This window comes from Moschus berezovskii, chromosome 24 (genome assembly GCF_049115385.1).
Source record: "Moschus berezovskii isolate FMDL1 chromosome 24, NW_MosBer_1.0, whole genome shotgun sequence".
Lineage (NCBI taxonomy): Eukaryota > Metazoa > Chordata > Mammalia > Artiodactyla > Moschidae > Moschus > Moschus berezovskii.
Window position 1 is genome coordinate 46,652,807 of NC_142483.1, and position 17,545 is coordinate 46,670,351.

Here is a 17,545-nt window from a genome sequence, read left to right on the forward strand (position 1 = left end):
CGCTCAGCTCCGCTCCAGGAAGGCCACCTCCTCCCTGCCCTCCTCCTTCCCCCCTCCTCCCGCTGTCACCACTCACCGATCACAGCCTCGAGGGGGTGGGGACCCCAGGGCTGGACACACCCCACCGTGGCCCCAGAGCCCAGCTGATCGGACGGTCGCACGGTCGGACGCAGGACCCCGGAGCCCCGAGGTGGGCAGTGTGCCAGGGTCCCTCACAGCTGCCTCAAGGTCAGTGCCAGCTAGGGATGCAGCCACTACAGGGTTCTTGAGACCCAAGGAACCCACCCCAGGCTCCTCATCCCAAACCTCAGGCTCCAAAGCCAGCTTTACTCCAGGTGTGCCTGAGGCGGCCAGCTCAGTGGGCAGGGGGCACTCCTTTGTCCACAGGTGGCCCAGGTCCGGGGGTCTATCAGGAGAGGTCCCAGGCTGGGGGCCAGCACTGGCCGTGCTCACACAGGCCTCACTGGGGACACCCGGCACCGGCCATGGGGAGCTAAAATTGGAAAGTGGCGAGTGGGAGGCAGCTGACAAAGCTATTTCGCAGGCTCTTCACCGTGCTCCGGTTTCAAGCTTCTGCTCCATTAACCCGATCCTCAGGGCCTCCCTACCCCCAACCGGCCCATGAGAAGGTGCCTCAGCCCTCAGACCGGCAGTGGAGAAGTCAGGTTGGGCAACCCCCCCGGTAGTGGCAGGGGCAGCGGACTGGACTCTTCAATTACAGACTCCAGGGGGTTCACTGAGAACACTCAATCCCGTCCCTGGTCCACTGTGCGACCTTGACAGGTCCCTGCCCCTCTCTGGGCCATGACCCCTCCATCACTGCAACAGGGAGAATGCTGACTTGAGTGGCCCAGAGGAGCTGGTTTTCAGAAACGGTGAGAGAGGTTTGGGGAAGGATCTGGGGCAGGAGACAGGGCTCTGCCAGCCACCTCTTGCTCAGCCCAGACTGAAAGGATGCCTAGACACGTTCCTCCCTTTAATTTGGGCTCTGAGTCTGTGACCCACAGGGCCCCTGGGAAGGTCCTGGTTTAGGTTGGAGCAGGATACAGAGGGCACAGGTTCTAACTGAGGTCCCAGAAATGACCCTGAAGGACTCCTGGGGATGAGCTAGGCACTGGCAGGAGGGAGTGGCCAGGCTCACCCTGAGCCCAACACTGGTCAGCACCTTGGGCAGTGGCCAGCACACTCCCTGGTGTCCGCCTGGCCCAGCCTAGCCCCACACCCACCACTCCAGGGCACCTCTTCAAATAGCACTCCTCCAGCCAGCTTCCAGGGCCTGGACACACGGAGCACTGAGAGAGTGGGCCGGTGTGGCCTCGGACACAGGCAGGAGCCAGGGACGTGGCAGGCTGGGGCTCAGGGGCTAGGAGGGGTAATGGGGGTCAGTGAGAAGCTAGAGGCTGAATGAGAGGGATGGGGGCTTGGTCCTAGGGCAGGACCTGGAAAGGTCCTGGGAAGCTCAGGAGCGGGTGGGGAATCACAAAAGGGTGCCCCGAGGGGGTGGGGTTTTGTCAGAAACTGTGGGAGATTTACTGAAGGGACTGGGGACCCTGGGGGCCAGAAATACAACTGAGGTGATGCAGAGGGAATTTCTCCACATGAAAGTCATCTGAAACCTTGGAGGAGCGGTTTGAGCAGAGGGTGGGGACCGGTCCACCTGAAAGGTATGGCGGAGTGAATGAAGGTGAAGAAGGCAGGCTGAGAGTGAGGAGAATGCTTTCAAGCGCCTTTGGTGGGAAGGGTGGGAGCTAGAGTGGCAGCAAGGATGGGGCACCAGATGGTAGGGGGCCTGGGAGGAGTGGGAGATAGGTGGGGGGGAAGGATGGTATGAGGTTCCCAAGGGGCAGGAAAGGCAGTTTCTCTTCAGAGTGGGGTCCCTACCACCTCAGTGAGGGACCAAGAACTGCACTAGGCAGGGCTGGGGGGCTTCAGGGCCCTTACCCGATCTTTCTCCCTCAGCCCCATCCAGGCTATGGGCATCAAGACAGCGTTGCCCGTGGCAGAGCTGGGCCTGTACTCCCTGGTACTGAGTGGGGCCCTAGCCTATGCTGGCCGGGGCCTCCTTGAGGCTTCACAAGGTAACAGCTGGGCCCGGGGGGCAGAGGGTTGGGAGACCCTTCTTCCCGTGGGGGTTCTCAGCAAGTTTCTCTGCCCAGCAAAGCCAGAAACTTAAGAGGCCCCAGACTCAAGGGTAGTCCCTAGTCCCTGAGCAGGGAAGGGGTGGGGGTGGGGGGTTAAGCCAAATGCAATCACAGGGAGATTCAAATGCAGAAGAATTAACAGAGACCTGGACAGAGCCAAAGCCAGAGAGACAGAAAGAGAGGCTCAGACACTCAGGAACACAGAGACCTGGCCCCAGACACACAGCAAGACCTAGAGAGAATCAAAGGCAGAGAGAGACCCAGACCCTCTCGCCTCTCCCCAGGGTGACATCAGCCTTGCTATAGAAGCAGGTATGGGTGTGAAGGGGCCCCTCCCCCTGAGGCCACACTCTGTTCTCAGATGGGGCCCACAGGAAGGCCTTCCGGGAGTCTGTGCGACCCGGCTGGGAGTACATTGGTCGGAAGATGGTAGGTTCCCCACACCTCAAGGTACCTGACCGGGGTCCCTGATCCCTGGCACACCTTTCCTGTCCCAAACCTTTCTTGACTCTCCCCTGTTCCCAGTAGTCCCACATAACAAGAGGGCTCTCAGTGGGGAGGGTCGCTGGCTTGAATTTTAGCAGCCTCAATTCCTCCAGTGGCCCCTCCTCTGTCTTCCTGGGGTCACATCAAGTCTGCTCAGGCCCTGCTCATTTAAGAAACATCTTGAGGCATGTTTCACCAGGGCCTCCAGCACCATCCTCCCCAGAACACTGCAATAATGGCAGAATTTCAGGCAAGGGGATGGGCAGAGGGGGAGCTCCGAGGAGCAGGGCAGCCCATACGGTGCCCCTCATTTCTCTCGACCTATCTTCCTGGTACTTGCTACAAGAGGGGAAGGCAGGGACCTTCTGCCACTGCTCTCCTCTAATGTATAAGAAGACTCTGGGAGGGGGGAAGGTGCTGGGACCCTGACCAGCCCACTCTGCCCCCACCCCACCTTGACCTGCTGGGACCTGCCCCAGGATGTGGCTGACTTCGAATGGGTCATGTGGTTCACCTCCTTCCGCAATGTCATCATCTTCGCCCTCTCCGGACACGTGCTATTTGCTAAACTCTGCACAATGGTTGCCCCCCAGGTGAGTTGGACCTGAGCCACCCCAGCCTCCTCCTCCCCTTCCCATAGTAAGGGTTGTGGGAAGGCCATCCTGGGGTCCCACTTCCATTTACTTGAAGAGGTAACTGAAGCCTTCTCCAATGGCAACCCACTCCAATACTCTTGCCTGGAGAATTCCATGGACAGAGGAGCCTGGCAGGCGACAGTCCATGGGGTGGCAAAGAGTCAGACACAACTGAAGCAACTAACACTTTCACTTTCACACTTTGCCTGTCCACAGCTCCGCTCCTGGATGTACGCTGTGTATGGGGCCCTGGCCGTGGTGGGCACCATGGGCCCTTGGTACCTGCTGCTGCTGCTTGGCCACTGTGTGGGCCTCTATGTTGTCTCACTTTTTGGCCAGCCCTGGCTCTGTCTTGGCGTCGGTCTGGCCAGCCTTGCCTCTTTCAAGCTGGACCCCCTCATTTCCTGGCAGGTGTGTGCTGGGGCAGGACAGGGGTGGAGGGTGCAGGGACAGGACCCCACACATCTTATTCCATCTAAAACCTTGGCCTCTGGAGTCTCCCCAAGATTTTCCTTCACTTTCCCACCTATTTTCAACCCTTTGATTACAGAGCATGCCTGCCCCATGAGGCAATCACCTCCACCTCACCATACATGTCCAGCTCTACCCCAGTATTTAACTAGCACTGGGCGGCCAGTGCTGACTGGCGCGGGCAGGGGGAGAGGGCAGGACCAGGCTGGGCCCCTGCTGGAAGCGGGATGGGCTTCCCAGAGACAAGGGGCACCCTGGTGAGCCGGCGGCCTGTTCTCTCCCATCCAGAGCGGGTTTGTAACAGGGACTTTTGATCTTCAAGAGGTGCTGTTTCACGGGGGCAGCGGTTTCACGGTGCTGCGTTGCACCAGTTTCGCGCTGGAGAGCTGTGCCCACCCTGACCGCCGCTACTCCCTAGCCGACCTGCTCAAGTACAATTTCTACTTGCCTTTCTTCTTCTTCGGACCCATCATGACCTTTGATCGCTTCCACGCTCAGGTGAGGGGACGGAAACCCTGGGGGCTCCCAAGACAGGACTGAGCCCCTTCCCCCCACCATGACTGGCAGTGAACCCCTCGCAGAAGCCAGAGGGGCCTGGTCTCCACACTCGGGGCAGCCGGGATGAAGCGGCGTCTCCCTTCACCTTCAGGTCCCCAGACAGTTGGTGACTCACCATTCAGACAGGGCTCCTCCCGCAGGCAGGGCTGGCCTCCCCGCTCAGACACTTGGGCGTCCCCTCAGGTGAGTCAGGTGGAGCCGGTGCGGCCAGAGGGCGAGCTGTGGCGCATCCGGGCCCAAGCAGGACTCAGCGTGGTAGCCATCTTGGCCGTGGACGTCTTCTTCCACTTCTTCTACATCCTCACCATCCCCAGTGACCTCAAGTTCGTCAACCGTCTCCCGGACAGCGCCCTCGGTGGGTGCGCGCCGGGCCCAGCACAGGGACGGGAGCTGGGCAGCCACCTCAGAACCGACCTCTGCGCCCTCACAGCGGCGGAGTCACAGCCGGGGCAGCGGCTATGGAAGGGCGGGGGAGCGGGGCTCTGCTCTTTGAAATGCGTGGGACTTGGAGGTAGGCTTGCCCTGTGAGGCCCGGAGGGGTATCCTACAGAGGGCGTCCCACTCCACTTGGGGACTAGAGACGATTTCCACAGCCAGACAGCATCTCCCCGGGGCCAGCCCCGCCCTCGGAAGTGGGGCGGGGCCTCCGCGAAGGAGGGGCGGGGCCTCCTCGGGGGCGGGACCTCCATGGGGGCGGTCCGGGAACAAGGACCGCCCCAGGAGCTGGTAAGTTTCCGTAAGGAAAAGCTGGGCTCAGCTACCACGCTGGATTTGGGAAGGCCCGGGGCAGGGTGGGGAGTGGGAGGGGATGCCAGTGTGACGGCCCCCAGGCAGTAACGACCCTCTGTCCGCAGCTGGCCTAGCCTACTCAAACCTGGTGTACGACTGGGTGAAGGCAGCTGTCCTCTTCGGAGTCGTCAACACCGTTGCGCGCCTCGACCATCTGGACCCGCCCCAGCCTCCCAAGTGCATCACAGCGCTCTATGTCTTCGCAGAGACGTGAGTGAGAGGTCCGGGGACACGCCTCCGGTATCCCCACCTTCCCTTAGCCTCTTCCCCCCATGCTCCAGAGCTGGGCGCCTGGCCGATTTAAACCCGTTTGCTCTCCTCTCCTCCTACAGACACTTTGACCGTGGCATCAATGACTGGCTTTGCAAGTGAGTTGGGGTGGGGTGGGGGGATGTCACAGCCTTCCCCCAAGTATCTGAGCAGGGCAGTGTCCAGATGGGTCCACGATTTCAAAGGTCACCCCCTGGGACAGTGGAAGCAAGGCGGGAGTGAGGCGGTCACGGTAGAGGTTTAAGTGAAAGATGAGGGTTTGGACGTGGGTAGTACTGTTGCCTAGAAAATCCCATGGACAGAGGAGCCTGGTGGGCTACAGTCCATGGGGTTGCTACTAGTCGGACAAGACTGAGCAACTTCACTTTCACACATTGGAGAAGGAAATGGCAACCCACTCCAGTGTTCTTGCCTGGAGAATCCCAGGGATGGCGGAGCCTGGTGGGCTGCCGTCTATGGGGTCGCACAGAGTCGGACACGACTGTAGCAACTTAGCAGCAGCAGCAGCAGGGGGCCTGGAGGTGAGAGAATAGTGCAGTGGAGACACACAGTGGGCAGCCTGGACAGGATCTGGCCCTGGATTGAGGGCATCAGGAAGGAGTGGGCAATGACTCCCAGGAAGGACTCTAGTTGAAGGAAGAAGGCGGAGCTGGCAGGAGGGCCTAAAAGGAGTGTCAGAGGAGCAGGAGAAAAGTCAGGATCATGGGACACCCTGGAAACTAAGGGAAGCCCATCCTGGCATGGTGGGGGCAAGCAGGTTGGATGCTGCTGAAGCCAGAGACTGAGCATGAATGTTGGTTGCCTGCAGGTTTTCAGCGTTTCCCTGGAGACACAGGGGCAGGGGAGGAGAGGGAAAGTTGGGGGGAACTGCAGGGAACACTGAGGAACTGCAGGGAGGGGGGTGGGCACTGAGGAAGTGCAGGGAAGTCCTGATGTGGACAACCCCTGGAAGAAATGTGGCACTGAAGGGGGACACATAGGAATAGCTGAAGGGAGTAGGTGTTTTAAAGACAAGAAATGATGAGAGATACTTGGGTGCTGAGGGGAATTATTCAGTAGAGGGGAAGAAGTTGACATTGTAGGATAGAGGGGTGATTGATGGAGGGAGGTCCCTGAGAAGGGAAGAGGCAATGGAACCAGTGCCAGGAAGAGGTCTGGCCTCAGGACAGGGAGGAGGAAGAAAAGCCAGTGTGGATGCAGAATGGTGGGTGAGTGTGGAAAGGTGAAGGATTCCTCCTGAAGCCTTTGATTTTCTCTGTGAAATAAAAGGCAAGGTCATCAGCTGAGAGCTGTTTGTTTGGGGATGGAGGGAGGCAGCATCTATGTGCCTCCCTTGCTTAGATCACCACACACCCACTCATGCCTGCAGGAGAGATGAAGGTGGAGTAGCCACTGCAGAGCCTGGGAGAAGAAGCTGACTAGAGAAACTTTGACATTGACAGCCCAGATAGTGTGGGAGGTGGTGGATTTATGGATTCTAATATGTCAAGGTGTGGGATTCTTCCCATCAGGGTTTAGTTTCTAGGGTGCAGGTGAGGAGGAAGTGGGTGATTTGGGCTTTCCCAGATGGGTGAGAAGGAAGCAGTGAGGGAGAAGGGTTTTTAGGTTATTTGTGATGATGACTCATTAAGCCTGTTAAGAAGGGTGGTAAAAATAGAAGGGCATCAGGAGATGAGGACTGTAGGGGGAGTCAATGAGATTGAAGAAGTGGAACTAAGGAGTCAGATCAGGTGGGGCTGGGTGAAGGATGGGAATCAGGAAGAAGTAAAAGAAGTGGTGAAAAAGTTGGGGTGTGGCCATGGGAGTGGGTGACTGGAGTGGAGTGGAGAGGAAGTCACTGGAAATGAGGAGGTCAAGTAACAGAGACACTGGCTATGCAACAGGCCTTCAACCAAATTTATTTAACAAATATTTACTGAGTATCTATCTACTGTGCACCAGGCACTCACTGTTCTAGGCTCTGGGGATACAGTAATGAACATGTCAAAGACCCTGAACTCATGGAACTCACAGTCTAGTGGGGAGAAACAGACCATAAACAGGTTAAAAAAATAAAAGAGAGAGAGAAAGGTAATTTTAGAGAGTGGTTAAGTGTTACGAAGAAAATAAAAGAATGTAATGGGATAGAATCTTCATTAGTTGGGGTCCAGGCAGGCCTCTGTGAGATGAACTGAGACTTGAGTGATAGGAAATTTGGAGGACAGATTTCCAGGCAGAGAGAAAAATAGGTACAAAGTCTTCAAGACAGAAACCAGCTGTGTGTCTCCGAGTGTCAGAAAGACTGGTAAAGGGAAAGCACAGTAAATGAGGTGGAGAATGGCGGGTGATGAGGTCAGGGAGGGGGCAGAAACCAGACAATGTGGGATCTTCTAGCCATAGGAAGGTGGTTGAGTCTAACTGTAATGAGGAGCTATTGAGGGAGGGTATAATTGTGGAAGTGAGGTAATCTGGGTTATACTCTTAAAAGATGCCTTGATAGGGAAGCCTGGCAACCTGCAGTCCATGGAGTCACAGAGAGTCGGACGCGGCTGAGCAACTAAACAAAAGCTGCTGTGTGGACGATGGACAGTAGAGGGCAGAGGCAGAAGCAGGGAGACAGCTTAGGTCCTTGCAATAATCTGTGTAAGAGGAGATGCTCGCCTGGACTCGAGTGGTGTTACTGGAGGCATGAGTAATGCTCAGGATTGAGTAGAGGCTGTAGGATGTGCTCACTTGGATGTGAGTGGAGAGGGGAATCGAGAATCCAAGATGGCACCAAGAGTTCTGGCAGCCACCAAATGGATGGTGGTGTCATTAGCTGAGATGGGAACGAAGCAGGTTTGGGCAGGGATGAGGGCGTCAGTCATTCATATGAGGTGTCCGGTAACAGTTGGATTTATGAGTCAGGAGATACATTTGGGGCTCATCAGCATAGAGATGGCATTCAGAGTCTTGGGTGTGGATGAGATCACTTGAAGAAGGAAGGTAGCTGGAGAGGACGGGAAGTTCAAGGCTGAACCCTCCATATTTTGAAATTGGATAGAAGAGGAGCAGCCACCTGAGGCCCAGGATGTTGAATATGCCCCGGATGATAGTGTTGAGGAAGCTGCCCCACTTTGTGTCTACTTTGCCCACCTCCCACCTGCCTTTTCCCACACTCCCACCGGCCCCTTTTTCCACCTCTCCTGCAGGTACGTGTATGACCACATTGGTGGGGAGCACTCTGCAGTGATCCCAGAGCTGGGGGCCACCATAGCTACATTTGCCATCACCACTCTGTGGCTTGGGCCTTGTGATGTTGTCTACCTGTGGTCATGCCTTAACTGCTTTGGCCTCAATTTTGAGCTCTGGGTACAGAAGCTGGCAGAGTTGGAGCCCCTTGCACAAATTGAGGTGAGCACGGAAGGTCTGGGGCTGGGGTTGGCTGGGGCCCTGGAGTGGGTGGCACTACTGACCTCTGGAGTCTTCTGGCCACACTTGACTCTCAGACCAGAACTTTCTCACCACCACCCTCCGGGGTCATCAGGGCTATGACTCCTCCTGTGGGTATCTGGCCCTCCCTTACCTTCTGCAAGGTGGGGGCACCTGGCCCTCACTGTGTTGATTAGGCCGTGTCCTCTCTCCAGGGTGCAGTTTCCCATGTTTACCAAAGAGGGAGAGCTGACCTGTGAGTCTCAGAGACACGGGCATATCCTAGGATCCTGTGGCCATGTGGGCAAGGCCTCTGACTCATTGTATCCTCATTTTCCCCTGGGCCTCTTGCCTCACTGCCAATGTTTTCCTGGACCAAGCAGACCTCTCTGTCGGAGCAGATGTCCCGCAGGGTCCGAGCCGTCTTTGGGGCCATGAACTTCTGGGCCATCATCATGTACAACCTTGTAAGCCTGAACAGCCCTGAGTTCACAGAGCTGGTTGCCCAACGCCTGCTGCTCTCAGGTGAGGGACAGAGGATACAGAATATACCCTGCATCCACTTTGAGAATTGTGACCTCCTGAAATGTCCCCACCCCACTGTAATTCCTCAAGGACCCAACAGGGAGGGGATAGTCAAGTGGGGAGAGAAGAGTCACAGGGGGGAGGGGGGCTCTGCTCCTAGGACCCATGACCTGTTCCCCACCCAGGGTTCCCCCAGACCACGCTGGCCATCCTGTTTGTCACCTACTGTGGTGTCCAGCTGGTGAAGGAGCGAGAGCGAGCCCTGGCTCTGGAGGAGGAACAGAAGCAGGACAAAGAGAAGCTGGAGTAGGGGCGGAGGGGAAGAGGGATGGGTGCTGCCCAGCTCTTCCTGGGCCCTGGTCCAGGCCAGGCCAGATGGGGCCTGACTGATAGAATAAAATACTTTTCTACTGTGGTTCAGCCATTCCCTTCCCCTTCCTTCCATGGTCTCCCAGCTCCCTGTCCAGGCCAGATGAGGAGCTAGAGGTCCAGGGAAGGGGCTCAAACTCCCGGCGCACACAGTGTGTGTAGGAGACACACACGGAGGGCAGAGGCCACCGACCTCGGTAGCCCAGCAGCTGAACACAAGAAGCCCCAGGTCTTCAAACCACCTGGTCACTGCTGCTTGGAGCATCTCACCCCAGACTCTGAGCTCCTTGCTCGGAAGGCACTTTATTCTTCTTGCAGAAGGAGACTTACTCAGGCTGCAAGGTGCACTCAATGGGGTTGCTTCCCTCCTGACAGGCGAGGAGGCTGAGTCCTGTGGGGCACTGACCGGCACACGGCCAGGCTGGGGCTGGACCAGGGCGCAGCCTAACACCCCGTGAGCTTCTGCCTCGTGGACCAAGAACACTGGGGGATATGAGACACTGGAAAGTTTCTTATCCCTGCCCGAAGCCCCAGCACTGGGCAGGGATTTCCCCTTCCCAGCTGAAGCAGTCCCTGGGGGACCATGATGGGATGGGATCCAGGTGGGCTCTGCCTCTGCCAAACTCCTCGGCCAGGGACTCCTCCCTGGAATCCCCACCCAGAAGGCCAGGCCTCTGTGGTCTGCAGCAGGGGGGACAGGGCACATTCAGGCCCTCTGGGCAGGTCACAGCTTGGTCAGGCGCAATACGTTGAGCCTCACAGGTAGGAAGGTGGCGCCGGCAGCGTAGGCGATCTCCCGGAGGACCCCCTCCCACTTCTTCTCGTCCTCATTGTATCTGGGGTGGGAGGAGTGGGGACAAGGATGCAGAGCTGTCAGCCAAGTCCAGGGTGGGACCCAGCAGGAAGAGTGCAGCAGGCCACCCCTGGAAGGTGCTGCCTCCCAGCCCCAGGCCCACCTCCTTCCTTTCCGTGCTCTGGGAAAGGGGTGGGCACCTACCTAAAGAACACCTACATTCTAGGAAGGGCTCCCTCTCAAGAATTCCATGCTTTTTTTTTTAAACGACATAGCATATGGGGTCTTAGTTCCTTGACCAGGGATGGAACCCATGCCCCCTGCATTGGGAGGATGGAGTCTTAACCACTGAACCACCAGGGAAGTTCCAAGAATCCCATACTCCTGAAGTCCACCTCCTTCCAGGAAGGTCTACGCCTCCTCAATCCCCTCCTCTTGAGAATTTCTGAACTGAACACTCCAAGAAATAGCCCCCACCACCCTCAATGTCTTGGGTCCTGTTCTCACAGCAGCGCTGCTCCCTAGAGGCCGCCTGCAGCACTGGCGTCACTGAAGGTCCAAAAGCTGCCCCAGACTGCTGAAACCTCTCCTGACCACCCCCAGGTAGGATCAGTCAAAGAAGCAAGGCACTGAAAAGCTAGGATCCAGCTACTTCTCAATCCCAGTCCAACTCTCCCCCTCAGCAGGGAGGAGAGAGGAAAAGCCCACTCTGCTCCCTGGGGCCAATTTCTGTGGGTCTGGGTCCCAACCTTGGCATCGGCTTCTGACTGTGACACTGTTGATACTCCACAGTGGGGTCCGGTGCCATGCGTGCACACCCAGACTTTCCCAACCAAATGGGGAGACCCTGGGCTAAGCAAGGCATGTCTGCTGTCCTGTCCGCACAGGGTTCCCTGGAAGGGGGTCAGCTCTGCCCTACCCATGAACCTGCCAGGCGCTGCCTCGGTGCCCAGCCAGCCTTGCTCACAATTCCTCTTACCTCCCTGGGGCCTGGCTCACCTCCAGATGTCGTTGAGCTCTGTGGGAACCAGCTCCCCGGACTCAGTCTCCAGAGTGGCAAAGCCACCGATGGCATAGAGGGTGCCCGCCAGGCTGACCAGGCTGAGTGAGCTGCGCTCCTGTGGGAAGGCCTCAAAGGGTGCCCACCTGATGGGAAGAAGGGGGCATGAGGGGGGTGCCCCCATGGGCCTCGGCAAGCCCAGTGACTGTCCCCTGCCAGCATCCACAGCTTCAGCTGCAACCTTCAAAATTCGACTCCCAGACACCCATTCTGCAAGCACAACCTCCTCTTCCCTGACTGCTCAGGAACACCCTCTGGTCTTCACTTCTTTCCCGTTCTCTTGCCCCTCATGTTTCCCTTCACTGTGCCCCTATCATTCCATCCAACCTACCCCCGGTGAAACCCACCAGAGATCTCCCCAAGGTCCCACCTAAACCAACTCCTACTGGCCACCTCAGTCACCATTGAGACCGTCCTGTGCACTCCTGCCCCATCCCTCTTCTCCCCTTCACAGCCCAGAGCCTCTCAAGCTGCTTTCACTCCCCCTAACTCCCGAGGTTGGACCTCCATCCCTCCAAAACTGCTCTCCCAACCACCGGAATCCAGGGCCCACAGTACACACCTCTGTTGACATGACTTTCTTCACCTTGCACCTCCCCAGCCTCACCACGTAGGCTTCCTTGCTGAATAAAACACCTGCCCCCGCTCTCCCTTAGGGCCTGGGCCTCAGCTTCTCCCACTCACACCCTCTCTCCTGAGGGAGCTTGTCCCCACGGAGTACTGTTGACCCCCAGATCTCACCCTCTCTCTCTGTGCCCCAGTAGGCTCCTCCTGGACACCCACAAGCACCTCACGTCCACATGTTCTAAGTGGACCCTCATTTTTCCTACCTAACTTCAATAGTTCCTCAGTAAATGACCTCCCAGCCTCACTCAAAAGCATCCACCTCTCCCTCTCACCCCCACCATCCAATCAGTTGCTAAATTCTGCTTCTTCTGTCTCCTGAACTCTTGCTACTGAGTATGGCCTATGGACCAGCAACATCAGCATCACCTGGGCGGTTGTTAGAAATACACTCTGAGACCCCTCCCCAGACCTGAGATTCAGAATCTGCATTCTAGCGTGATCCCCGGGAGATCCGTGTGCATGTGAGAAACCCTGGCCTAGACCGTTCTCTGGTGCATCCTTCCTGCCCTGTCACTGCTATACCCCCAGCTCCAGGCCACCATCAGTACCTGCTACACAGCTGTACCCCTGCCTCCTGGGAAATCCCTAATCTCTTCTCTACATGGTCTGTCATGAGGCATCTTGGTACAACACAGATGGGAACTTAAAACCCATCAGAGGCATTTCATTACTCTGGGGATAAAGTGCCTCAGCCCACTGGCCGTCTCTCCAGCCCCAGTATCCACCATCCCCACCTCCCTTCACCCACCACACTCCATCCAGCCTGACCAAAGCCCTTTTATCCAATGGACTTGCCTTTTTTTTTTTCTCCTAACTGCCTTGGCACTAGCCTTCCTTTGCCTTTGGGCATCTTCCCACCACCCCTTTAGCTGGCAGAGTCCAACTGGTCTGCCAGCACAGTTTTCTTCCTGACCTCCCTGGGCAGGGCAGCTTCTATCTCGGTTACTGCTGTTATCTCTAGCCATCAGGCCAGTGACCAGTATGAGCCTCTGAATGAGGAACCTGGCATCTACTGGGAGCTGTTGCCTGCAGACCAGGCTGGCCATAACAGCTGCCCCATCTTGTAGGGGAAGCCACCTCATTGCTGACCAGAGTAGAGGGGTTAGATCTGTGCTGATGTCCAAGCTCAACAGTGGAAACCCAAAGTAGGTGCTATGATTCCTACCAGGGCAGACACAGAGAGGGCTGACATAGGCCCAAAGCCACGGGGCCAGAGGGTTACAGTGGGAACCTTCCCTGGCTGTGCCGGGAAGGGGGCGGGGAGGCGGGAAGCAGCCATACTTGTTGTCCGCAAGGCTGTACATCTCGGCTGAGCTGGTCAGCCCTGTGTCTGTGACCCCAGCAGCTACAAAGATGCGGCCGTCATGGATGGTGGCCCCGAAGAGTGAGCGGGGAGTCTTCATGGGCGCCAGCTCCCTCCACTCGAACTTCTTAGGGTCGTAGACCGACATCTTGTTCAGGCACTTCCTACGGGGTCGGGTCGGGGTAAGGGAGCGGGGTGAGAAAGGAGAAGGCGGCGGGGGCGGGGGAGAGGAGTGGAACAGAGCCCCCTCTCTCCCTTGGCCCAGCCCCTTCAGCTGCCTCCCAAGGCAGGCAGGACAGACCCCTGACAACCTCGGGGAGACTCTGCTTCGGTTCCGCCCGCCGACCCGGCTGCTGCACTCCACTTCCAGCCCCGGGCCTCACCTGTTGCTGCCTTTCCCGCCAATGACGTAGACCAGGTCCATATGGGAGAGCACCGAGTGTCCGTACACCGCATAGGGCAGCGGGTCCGATTCGCCCCATTTGAACGACCTAGAGGGGAGGGGAATAAGGCGCTCTCTGTCAGTCTTTGCATCCGCCCAACACCCAACGCGTGTTGGGCTGTACCCGACTCGTTAACCGGAACTCCCCAGACCGCTCAGCTCCTTGCTCCCACTTCACCTGCCGGCCCCGCCCCGCCCCGCCCCGCCCCGCCCCGCCCCCAGCCTGGGCTCTCGCTCGCCCCGCCCCGCAGCCGGCACTCACAATCTGTCGTAGCACATGACCGAGTCCAGGCTTTGCTCTTCGTCCTTGAGCTCTCGGCCGCCGACCACGTAGATGGAGTTAAGAGCCTCTCCCAGGCCGAAGAGGCAGCGCGGCGAGGGCAGCGGCGGCATCCCCAGCCACTCTGAGTCCAGGTGGTCAAACTGCGGGCCGGGCGGCCAGTCAGCGACCCTCCCCACGCCCCCTGATCAACCCCTCTCCCCAGCCCCAGCCCCAGCCCAGCGCCGTCTGTCCACCCGCGCCGCCCCCCTCCCACCCCTTCCCCCACCCAGGTCATGAGGAGTCCCGGCCTGCAGGTAGGGCCAGCGCAGCCTGAAGGCGGTGCCTGGAGACAGTGCCCCTCCTATCGGGCTGAGAACAGCCGAGGGTCCCAACCCCATAGGGGCCCGGAGATCACTTTCATAGCACAGTGATGGGGCATTCCTTTCGTTCGTTCGTTCCGTCGCTGAGTCGTGTCCGACTCTTTGCGACCACGTGGACTGTAGCCTACCAGGCTTGTCCGTCCTTGGGATTCTCCAGGCAAGAATACTGGAGTGGGTTACCGTTCCTTGCAGAGCTGAAAAGGAGTCTCTGAGAGGGAGGCCCAGTTGCCGCCCTGGCCCTTTCCTAATACAATTCCTTAATTGAGGCCTGCCTGCCCTCTGTTTTCCATCCCATCCCACTACACAGGAAAAGCCCAAATACAGCCACCCACTCCTTCAAACTTACAGTGTAATAAGTCTGTGGCCCAGTGCACTCCAACAGTCGTTTTTTCTGGCCACACACGCATGGCTTGTGGGATCTTAGTTCACTGATCAGAGATTGAACCTCACCCCCACCCCCCACCCCACCCCCGGCAGTGAGAGTGGAGTCCTAACTACTGGTCCTAGAGGGAATTCCCAATAGTCATCTTTTGGTGGAGTTTTCTGAGGGCTGAGCACTATGCTGATGAACACTTTATAACCATCAATTAACCTTCAGACAACTTTATCGAGCAATGAAGTATAATATCCCCATTTATAAACAGAGGCCTAGAGAGAATACACAATGTGCCTACAGTGTGCCTTGGCTGGTGGAGATGCTCTCCCCACCCCCCAGCTTAACACTGGCACCATGCTGCCCCTCACCCCGCTCCAGCCTGGTTAGGCCTCAGTAAGCACACTACTCACTAGGCTCCTTCCCATCTCTGTTCCGTGCTCCCTGGTTCCCACCCAGAAGCACTGCACCCTCCCCTCCATGTCTCCAAATTCACCCAACTGGCAAGGCTTAAACTTACATGGCCAGTCACAAGGAAACCACATTTGCCCTCTGAGATCCCACTGTCACATTATAACTTGGACCAGGCACCCCACTCTTCTGCTCCTTCTTGGGCCTCAGTTTCCTTATCTGTGCAATGGGAAGGAAGGGAGGATGGTCCCTTTGTTTGAGACACACTGTTCCACATTCCAGTCCCACCTTCATGCAAAGGTCTTAGCCAGGACCCCTACAATGACCTTGCTCCTTCTCACTGTCCCTGACCTCAATCCCTGCGCAGAGCTAGGGCCTCCAACATATTGACCATCTGAAAGCTGACATCTCCCTGAAACTGAGACACCAAAGTTGACATCTTATTGTCAACTGCCTATAACAATCTTCAGCCTTCAGGCAAGTGGCTGTCACTCATCCTCCCGGGTCTACATCTCAGCCTAGATCCAATGACATTCCCCAACAAGTAGACACAGGCCTCTGCTGGGCCCCAAGGTGCCCCCCCAGTGCCCGGAAATCAGTATTGGCCGCCCCTCCCAAGGCTGGCCAGGCACCTGCAAGAAGTAAGCGCTCATGGGGTCTTCTTTGTTGTCCTCATTGTAGAAAAGGCCTCCAGCCACGAAGATCTGGTTCTCTTTGGTCACTAGGCTGACATGGTTCTTGGGGATCTGGGTCGAGAGGGAGGCACAGTAGCACTCGTTGGCTGCCGGGTCATAGGCCACGGCGCCCTCCTCACTGATCATGAAGATTAGGTCCTGCAGGAACATGCCAAAGCGCAGGGTGTCATTGAGGATCCCGGGTAGGACGCGATCTGCTTCCTCTTCCTCCTCCTCCGCCTTGGCTTCGTTTGTGCCCTTGTCCGTGGCCTTGGCTCCAACTGACTCCTTCCCTTTCTCCTTCTTCTTCTTGCGCAGCACGGTGATGCGGCCCTCGTGGGCATCCTTCACCATCTGCACCTTGCGCAGCAGCTCCGGCTGCGCACGCACGAGAGGGTGGTGCTCCACGCGGCTCTCCAGGAAGGCGCGCGGCAGCAAGCGGAAGCGCACGCTCTCGAAGACCGTGGGCAGTGCGCGCTGGCGCTCGGCTTGCGCCTCGGCGTCACCGCTGCTTGCCCATCGCATCACCGCTTCGAACACGGCTTCCTCCTTCTCCACATTGAGGCCATCGCTGGAGATGATGGCGATGAGCTCGTCGGCCGAGAGCCCTAGGAAGTCGGCGTCGCGGGCCACCAGCGAGAAGCGCGCGCAGATGAAGTCGCGGGCGGACACGGCGAGGCGCGCGCAGTCGAGCAGGAGGCCGAGGCGGAAGACCGCCAGGCAGTTGGCCAGGCACAGGCGCTTCTGCAGGAAGGACACGCAGATGGTGAAGATGGAAGGGATCTGGAAGCGGTGCGCCGCGGCGAACAGGTCCTGCACGCTCGCCTCGTCCAGCGCGATCTCTGACGTGTACAGATAATGGAGCACCTGGGCCACCACGTCAGGGGACACCTCCTCCAGGCGCAGCTCGCCCGCGCTCTCGGGCTCGGCCAGGAAGCGCGCCCGGAAGTAGGGGCTGCAGGCGGCCAGTACCAGGCGGTGGCACGGGAACTCGCGCTCACCCACCCGCACCACACAGTCGAGGAACTTGCCGTGGTCCAGCATGTCCTTGAGCCCGTCCTGCAGGAGCGTCTGCTGGTACAGCCGCTGCTCCTCGGCCTGCTCCAAGCCCAGCGCCATGGTGGGTGGCCTCCTCTCCGCCCTCCCTGCCTTCCTGCTGGGTCGCACTCAGTCTCCGCAGCTGTCCGAGCCGGGCTATATATAGAGCTGGACGGGGCCCTGTAAGGCGAGCTGCCTGGCCTCCCGCACATGACGCAGAGGGGACAGCTGGGCTGAGGCCCCCTCCCAGAGCAACCTTGACTCAGCCCCGGGGGTTCATGGGACTGGGGTAGGGTGTCTCCGTCCTCCCTGAAAGATGAGGGCCTCCCTGCCTCCTCTTTAAACAGAGCACAGTGAGGCCTTGACTGCTTTCCTTGGTCTAGGTGATGCCCCTCAGGGAAGGGGATGACCCATGTTCTGCCTCTCAGTCCAAGCAGGGAGTAGCCTTCGAATCCCTCTTCAAGGGTCTCCCTTCCTCCAGGCCTTGTGGGCCTTTCTGCCCAGCTGCCCCTATCCTCCCTGGAGTGTATCTCCCTCCACCCAGTCCT

The 17,545-nt window shown here is 58.1% G+C and overlaps 2 protein-coding genes across 6 annotated transcripts; one reads left to right on the top strand and one right to left on the bottom strand.

Moving 5' to 3' along the window:
• On the top strand, positions 1–9,680 carry HHATL (hedgehog acyltransferase like). Of its 5 annotated transcripts, XM_055414528.2 has the most exons (12): positions 6–228; positions 1,960–2,078; positions 2,503–2,570; positions 3,107–3,220; positions 3,479–3,673; positions 4,022–4,231; positions 4,475–4,646; positions 5,146–5,290; positions 5,413–5,448; positions 8,521–8,722; positions 9,124–9,265; positions 9,451–9,680. In XM_055414528.2, the coding sequence occupies exons 2-12, from the start codon at positions 1,973–1,975 to the stop codon at positions 9,573–9,575; spliced, it is 1,515 nt and encodes a 504-aa protein (XP_055270503.2). In that variant the 5' UTR covers positions 6–228; positions 1,960–1,972; the 3' UTR covers positions 9,576–9,680. The 5 variants fall into 5 exon arrangements, with proteins under 5 accessions (XP_088688010.1, XP_055270503.2, XP_088688012.1 ...); XM_088831884.1 differs by having other exon boundaries at positions 1–228; positions 9,124–9,680; XM_088831886.1 differs by lacking the exon at positions 6–228 and adding an exon at positions 658–875 and having other exon boundaries at positions 9,124–9,680.
• Positions 9,681–9,828: 148 nt separating this feature from the next.
• On the bottom strand, positions 9,829–17,143 carry KLHL40 (kelch like family member 40). Its single transcript, XM_055414527.2, has 6 exons — positions 15,918–17,143; positions 14,122–14,282; positions 13,801–13,908; positions 13,396–13,581; positions 11,427–11,573; positions 9,829–10,470 (listed from the first exon to the last, which is right to left on the bottom strand). Exons 1-6 carry the CDS (start codon positions 17,076–17,078, stop codon positions 10,359–10,361), a joined length of 1,875 nt encoding a protein of 624 aa, XP_055270502.2. The 5' UTR covers positions 17,079–17,143; the 3' UTR covers positions 9,829–10,358.
• Between the last annotated feature and the right edge of the window lie 402 nt (positions 17,144–17,545).

What these genes read in the sequence shown, in the direction of transcription:
- HHATL (XM_088831884.1), top strand. Translation starts at nt 1,973, where the DNA reads ATGGGCATCAAGACAGCGTTGCCCGTGGCAGAGCTGGGCCTGTACTCC. An exon ending in AGTACATTGGTCGGAAGATG is followed by an intron (nt 2,571 to 3,106) that starts GTAGGTTCCCCA and finishes GACCTGCCCCAG; the next exon opens with GATGTGGCTGACTTCGAATG. An exon ending in GCACAATGGTTGCCCCCCAG is followed by an intron (nt 3,221 to 3,478) that starts GTGAGTTGGACC and finishes GCCTGTCCACAG; the next exon opens with CTCCGCTCCTGGATGTACGC.
- KLHL40 (XM_055414527.2), bottom strand. Translation starts at nt 17,078, where the DNA reads ATGGCGCTGGGCTTGGAGCAGGCCGAGGAGCAGCGGCTGTACCAGCAG. An exon ending in GTCATGTGCTACGACAGATT is followed by an intron (nt 13,909 to 14,121) that starts GTGAGTGCCGGC and finishes CCTCCCCTCTAG; the next exon opens with GTCGTTCAAATGGGGCGAAT. An exon ending in TACAGCCTTGCGGACAACAA is followed by an intron (nt 11,574 to 13,395) that starts GTATGGCTGCTT and finishes TCTTCCCATCAG; the next exon opens with GTGGGCACCCTTTGAGGCCT.